This window comes from Dioscorea cayenensis, chromosome 4 (genome assembly GCF_009730915.1).
Source record: "Dioscorea cayenensis subsp. rotundata cultivar TDr96_F1 chromosome 4, TDr96_F1_v2_PseudoChromosome.rev07_lg8_w22 25.fasta, whole genome shotgun sequence".
Classification (NCBI taxonomy): Eukaryota; Viridiplantae; Streptophyta; class Magnoliopsida; order Dioscoreales; family Dioscoreaceae; genus Dioscorea; species Dioscorea cayenensis.
This window is the reverse complement of record NC_052474.1, coordinates 20,584,761-20,591,745: the sequence shown is the minus strand read 5'-3', so window position 1 is coordinate 20,591,745 and position 6,985 is coordinate 20,584,761. Positions and strand designations below refer to the sequence as shown.

Below are 6,985 nucleotides of genomic sequence, written 5' to 3'. Positions count from 1 at the left end.
ACACATCCATGGTTGGTGTCCTGGTGACCTCAGTGCTAAAACCCCTAACCCTATCCCTAACCCTAATAACACCTTCATTTTTTTACAAACCTAACAAGCAAATTCCATTATTATTATTATTTTTTTAAAAAAGACTAAAAAAAGAGACTCCAAAGAAAGGTAAAAAAAAACCCGTTTAAACCCATCCCCGTTCCGTTTTTGCCACCATGAACCCATGTGAGGCCATGAAACTCCCAAAGCAAATATCAGATTTCCTCAAGGTCAAAATTGGAATTTCACTATCTAACAAGCTGTGATGCTTTAAATATTTTATCAAGATGGTCGGGCCAAAGGACAAGTATGATGAATAATGACTCTTAAGAGTGACCTACATGGATTCATATATAATTCAACATGTCCTCTTCTTCACCTTTTGCTTTTCCCAACCCCTTCCCTCCCTTTTTTTCCTTCTTCCCTTCCTCCTCTTCCTTCTTCTCCTCCTCCTTCTCCTCTTCCTTCTTCTTCTTCTTCTTCTTCTTCTTCTTCTTCTCTTTCTCTTTCAACATCTTCTTCTCTTCACCACCTTCCAATTCTATTCACCTTCTTTAGCCTAGAGTCATATATATATATATATATATGTATATTTAGCAAGAGAGAGAGAGGAAGTGGAGGAGTTGGACATATATATAAATATATATATATATATATATTTAGAGAAGGGGATTGTATATATATATATTATATTAGGAGGAGGAGGAGGAGGAGGAGGAGGAGGATGACAAGGGCAAACATGGCAGGGCAGTTTGGGGACACAACTCACACCAAAGTGTTTGTAGGGGGATTGGCATGGGAGACTCAGAGAGAAACCATGAAGAAGTACTTTGAGCAGTTTGGGGAGATCTTGGAAGCAGTGGTCATCACTGACAAGAACACTGGTAGATCCAAAGGATATGGATTTGTGAGTACTATTACTTATTAATTAATTATCTTTACTCTCTCTCTCTCTCTCTGCTTTTGTTTTAATTCTTAAAATGAAAGATCCAATTGAGTCATCAAGATCTTGAATTGGTATAGATCTATTGGTTTGTTGGTGTGAAATGAATTGAGATTGAGATTGAGATTGAGATCTATTTATGTAGGTGACTTTCCGAGAGCCGGAAGCGGCGATGAGAGCTTGCTTCGATGCGGCGCCGGTGATTGATGGAAGGAGAGCTAATTGCAACCTTGCTTCACTTGGTGTTCAAAGATCTAGACCTACTACTCCTCAACATGGTAAGTAATTCTTCTTTATTAAAACATGATGCTAAAGCTTCAAATTATATATATATATATATATATATATATGTATGTATGTTTGTATGTGTGAAGATAATAATAGTTTGATTAATTAATTAATTAATGTTGGATTATTAATTTAATGAGGGATTGATGGATGGATGGATGGATGTAGGAGGGAATAGGAGCTTTAGGGGGATGAAGGCTTTTCACAGTGGAGGAGGAATACATGGTGGGATGGGAACAGCTTTTCCATCACCTGCCACCTTCCCTCATTATGCCATCCAGCAAGGGATTCCCTACAATGTCTATGGGTATGCTTTACTGCTAAACCTCTTACCTTGCATGAGCTTCATGCACATGCATTGCACGTGGCTCTCTCTCTCTCTGCATTCTCTCTCCAGGGTTCACTTTGTTCAACTCTTCTTTTACTTCATGTAGTAAAAAGCTGCCTTCTTTGGATGCGCATGCATCTATCCATGCCTTTAATTCTCTCTCTCTCTCTCTCTCTCTCTCTCTCTCTATATATATATATATATATATATAATTAGGTTTAGGATTAGTGTTTGTTTTTTTGATAAAACAGCCTGGATAGAGGTGGAAAGCTACCTGAATTAGGGTTAGTGTTCTTCTCTCTCTCTCTCTCTCTCTCTGTGTGTGTGTATTTATATATATATATATAGGATTAGGTTTAGGGTACTAATTAAAGAGTTAAGACAAAGTGGTAAGTATGCAATTAGGGTTAGGATTAATGGGTCTTAGAATTATTATTTTTGATAGATGATCATCAATGAGAACCAAATATATAAAAGTTTGATGTTTTCTTTAATTATGGTTAAGGTTCCTATTTTCTTGGAATTAGGGTTCTTAATTAACACCATGCATGTGGTGAACATTATTTCTCTTTTTTCTCTCTCCTTCCCAACTCTGTATATTATACACATGTATAATTAGGGTTAGGGTTTTAGTTTTATGGTTTTATCTGGGAAGACATGCATGCATGGTACTTGTATGGTAAAAACGTACACAAACACCACACGTGCATGCATTTTTGCATTAATGACTTGTTTTCGTTTTAATTTCAGGTACTCTACATACTCTCCAGATTACACTTACCCCACGGTTTGTTCTTCAAACTGTTACAATATTACTTTCATTTCATTCTCTTCACACTAATTAACACTCATTCTTTTATCTTAAATACTTCAAATGATTAATATGATCGAACTTATTACACCTTCATACATACAATATTCATTAATATATACTTCAAACTATATATATATATATATATATATATGAATAATTCACTTGTATATATGTACACAGAATTACTACAATGTGTATGGAGGAACAACTGGGCAGTATCCAGCAATGTATGGAGGAGCAACTGGTTTAGTGACTGGAGCAACAGCATTCTATCCATATTTCCAGTTTGGGCAAGGAAATGGAGCTTATGGTCATGGCCAAAGCTATGGTGTTCAATATCCTCAAGTGTTCCAGTACTCAGCAATGGCATCGGCCACCGGAGTTACCGGTTTTGCTCAACATTATGGAGGTCCTATGTCCACCATTGCTCCTACCACTCCTGCACAACCAGGTTGGTTAATTTCTTCTTTTTATTATTCTTTCATTCATCTTCATCTCTTCTTCTTTTCTTCTTCTGAATTTTGAATGTTTAACATGTTTTTTTAATGTGGATAATTAGTTAAATACATGCATGAAGATATATATTTACAATTTGAAGTACTAATATTGTTAACAGTGTGTTATGCTATAAAACAGGCATGACAATGGCACTCCCTGCAGCTCCAACTCTGGCAACTCCAACAGCTCATCAGCATTACAGACTCATCACTTCACACTTCTCTCAATCAACTGCACCAGAGCAACCCTTGGCTTAACCATGGTTAACTTCTTTTTCCTCTCTCTCTCTCTCTCTCTCTCTCTCTCTCTCTTCACTGCGTCCTTGTTCATCTCCCTATCTAACAGCATCATGTGAGGAAGAAGAAGGAGAAGAAGAAGAGCTGGTCTTCCTTCTTTCCTTCCTTCTTTCCAAGTTTAGTCCAACAAGGGCTAAGAGATTTAAATATATGCAACTCATGCATGCATGCATTGTTGGGTAACTTTATCTTCTCTGGTTAAACCCTTGGGTTAGGGCTTAACTAGGGTTTAAACACACCATCCAACACCTAAACTTGAAAGCTTTGTTAGCTTTCTTTCCAACAAGACACACACATATCACCACCTTTGGCCATTGTTGTGCCAACTTCAAACCACACTAACAAACCCTAATTATCTCAACTTGAACAACTTAAAAGACATAAAAAAAAGACAAATAATCAATCTACACTTGCACAATGAGTGAACTATTACAGTACTCCATTCTGCAAGATTTGACTTCTTTTAATCTTTTTGCTATAATATCTTCATTCTTAGCTACTCTTGTGATATCTAACCCTAAATGCCTATGGTTGGCACTGACATTGAATCAACAACCATTACTGACCAAGCACCACTCACTTCTTAGCTTACCTTATGGCAAAAGGTAAGATGAACACTAACCCCCCCTGCCACTTTTCTTTTGTTCTTTGTTTATGCATTCATGTGAGTTAAGGCTTCAAGGGGAGTCTTAGCTTCTCACTAACATATATGAGCTTTTGCTTATTTTTGGCTTCTAGCTCTACTTTCATGTCTCTAACTTTAGTTGAGCTCCATGGATGGCCATGGAGCTCCAAGGCCATTAGGGAATGTTTCCTATGGACTCCAGGGAGATATTTTTTTGTTTCTTGGGTCCCCCCTTCTCTCTCTCTCTCTCTCTCACTCTCTCTCCAACCACACCATGGTTAAGTTCAAGAGCTCTTTCTCTGTCTCTCTCCTCCTTTCTTTCTTTTCTTTATCTCATGGACTACTACTTTTTTCTGAACTTTAATGCATTTCTATGTGTACTGTTCTAAGGAATGATGATGATCACTTATATATATATGAACTTTTCTAAGTAATGGGTTGTAATAGCAGGTAGGTATGAACTATGAAGTACTAGCTGATACTATTTTTCATTCCCAGTGACATGAAAAATGTCTTTAATTAGCTAATATTGTTATTTCTTGTTTTTTGTGCTGTTTGTGAAAGTTGATCATCTCTTGCTTTTTCTCATGAAAACAGCAACTTTGAATTTTTTAAATTGCATGTGCATGTTGTTGAATCATGATCCTTATTTTTTTCTTAGGAAAGTGAACCATTTGCATTAAAGAAAGATCCTTTTAGTCAATGGACCTATGATAAATTATTTTGACCCTCTCAAATTACATTCACTTTTTAGGGGTTGCATGTGATGTTAGTGGATCATTTATGCCTATGCCTCCTAACCTTTGATATGATCTCATTGTACATTAGCATAGCTGGGTGGGGTTTTTAATACTTTTTATGCTTAGGTTGAAACTTTCATCCAAAGAAATCTAAGCTATCTCTTGTAGATATCTTTGCTTTTATTGCCTTGAGGCATGTGGTTCTACCATGAGGTGGCAAAAGGTGGTTGAGGAAATAGGATAATTAATTTAGTCTAATTAAATTTGTATTTTTCCCCTATTTGGAAGGACAAAAAGTTATTTAGAAGTCACATAAATATAAATTGGATGTGTGGCTATACATTTCCCTCATTTATGTGGTAAGTTTGATCATATATTAATCAGTCTAATGAAAGTCATTTTTTATTTATTTTGAGAGTTTAAATTTGGAGCCACTACTCGGTCACAATTGCATGCTTTTTACTGGTTATATATAAATATGCCAATAGAATTGGTTAAGCGATAAATATTTTCTTATTTAAATTTTGTATATGTATGCTACAATCATCAGAAGAGATCTTCCTTTGATAAAACTCTTGACATGCATTTCACTCAAAATAATTGGTTTAACACTTGTGATTCTTAAAAAACTAGTAGGCTAAAAACCTATATATATATATATATATATTTGAAAATTTCATTATAAAATTTTATTTATAATACTAATAATTTTTTATTTGACATATCTAAGATAATTAGAAATTTTCGAAATGCATAACTCAATAATCTCTCCTCATGTCTTATAGTTTTTCAGTTTTATTTTTCTTATATATTATTTTTTCCTTAAAATCCTATAGTTTTTAAACTGAGGAAATCAATTCCTTTTATCCTGGTGGGCAAGATTTTAAAACAGTGAAATTTCAATTATTCAAGCTTTAATTGATGTTACATATATTCTTCAAAATTTGTTATTTGAATGCTATCAAGGTTAATGCATGCATGCCATAAAGTTGTAAAAATTGTATCAAAAACACTCTTCCAAGCAAATAGTTAAAATTAAAATCCATATTAATAAAATTAATAATCATACACCATATATAAAAACATCACTTTCACGTATAAAGATAGTAACTCCTCTTGATAAATGAAAGATTAAGAGATAATTCTCCTTCACAACATTGTTTGAGACAAGTAATTTTTCCATTTTATTAACAAAAAAAAAATCAACCAAATTGTCACATTTATTAATAAAAAAGGGAAAGTGACAATCTCCAAAATCACTCAAAACTATCACAATTCATCTTCACATATCATGTCAACTAACTAAATATTTTTAAAAATCTCGATGAATATTTGTAGGAATCAATAAAAAATATTATAAAATGTAGGACCAAATATAGCAGTACCGCTGTAAAATAAATGAAAAATAATACCGAAAGATAAATGATACAAAGGTATTACATGAAAAACCCCTGAATAATTAGGGTAAAAACCACAAGTAAAGATAGAAGAATTTACTAATTAGTGAGAAAATTTCATGAGTTACAAACTCTCTAATAATAATAAAAAAAATCAGTTTTCTCTCATATACTAGGAGAATAAACTATCTCTCAAAAAATATTTTCTTACACTTCTCACTCTTCTTTTTCCTCTCTCTAATTTCCTCACCCTCACTTTTTCATTCACATGATTGTGTATAAATGAGCTTCAACTAATGACCCTTTTATAGGCCATTGATTCATCAACCTAGCCATTATTTTAATTCCAATCAATGGGCACCGTTAATTTGCACTATTGTTTGAGCAAATGGATTAAGTTAAAGCTGATGGTTTAATGAGGAGTTGGTAAGCCATTGTTTCGGCTAACAATTCTCCCACTTGAAGATTTGATTGAAAGACAATCAGATCTTCACACCATTCTTTCTACCTTGTCATTCGATGTTGCTTACGTTTTTGTCAAACTACAAGAGATAGAATCGACACCATATAAATCTGTCAGCGTTGGTTGCTTTGGTCATAAAGTCTTTTAGACTGTCCTTGGTATAAATCTTTTGCATGTCCACTGTACCTTCTTCCACTTTCTCACGAACAAAGTGGTACTTAACTTTAATATGTTGTGTCTTTGAATAAAATGTTGGATTCCTTGCAAGATGCAATGCACTCTGGTTATCATAACATAAAGTAATGTTCTCTTATTTGTGCCCGAGTTCTTCCAACGACATCTTCAACCGCATTGCTTTTTAATTTGCTGGCTTGTGTAGCTGCCAAATACTTTGCTTCTATCGTTGAGGTAGTCACGACCAACTGCAGTTTTGAAACCCAGCTCACAGCTCCTACTAGTGTGAACACATATCCAGTAGTGGATTTACTTTTATCAAGATCACCTTCATAATCAGCATCAACATATCCATTGATAATAAAGTCTGATCCCCCATAACATAATAC

The 6,985-nt window shown here is 34.4% G+C and overlaps 1 protein-coding gene across 2 annotated transcripts; it reads left to right on the top strand.

Moving 5' to 3' along the window:
• The first annotated feature begins 700 nt into the window (after positions 1–700).
• Positions 701–4,323, top strand: LOC120259077 (probable RNA-binding protein ARP1). 2 transcript variants are annotated; one of them, XM_039266614.1, is made up of 6 exons: positions 701–937; positions 1,119–1,251; positions 1,430–1,568; positions 2,340–2,376; positions 2,584–2,854; positions 3,040–4,323. In XM_039266614.1, the coding sequence occupies exons 1-6, from the start codon at positions 755–757 to the stop codon at positions 3,156–3,158; spliced, it is 882 nt and encodes a 293-aa protein (XP_039122548.1). In that variant the 5' UTR covers positions 701–754; the 3' UTR covers positions 3,159–4,323. The 2 variants fall into 2 exon arrangements, with proteins under 2 accessions (XP_039122548.1, XP_039122549.1); XM_039266615.1 differs by having other exon boundaries at positions 702–937; positions 3,020–3,176.
• Positions 4,324–6,985: the final 2,662 nt, after the last annotated feature.

Bases quoted from the DNA above. Each gene is read 5' to 3' on its own strand.
- LOC120259077 (XM_039266614.1), top strand. From the start codon at position 755: ATGACAAGGGCAAACATGGCAGGGCAGTTTGGGGACACAACTCACACC. The intron at 938-1,118 runs GTGAGTACTATT...CTATTTATGTAG, and splicing joins GATCCAAAGGATATGGATTT to GTGACTTTCCGAGAGCCGGA. The intron at 1,252-1,429 runs GTAAGTAATTCT...GGATGGATGTAG, and splicing joins ACCTACTACTCCTCAACATG to GAGGGAATAGGAGCTTTAGG.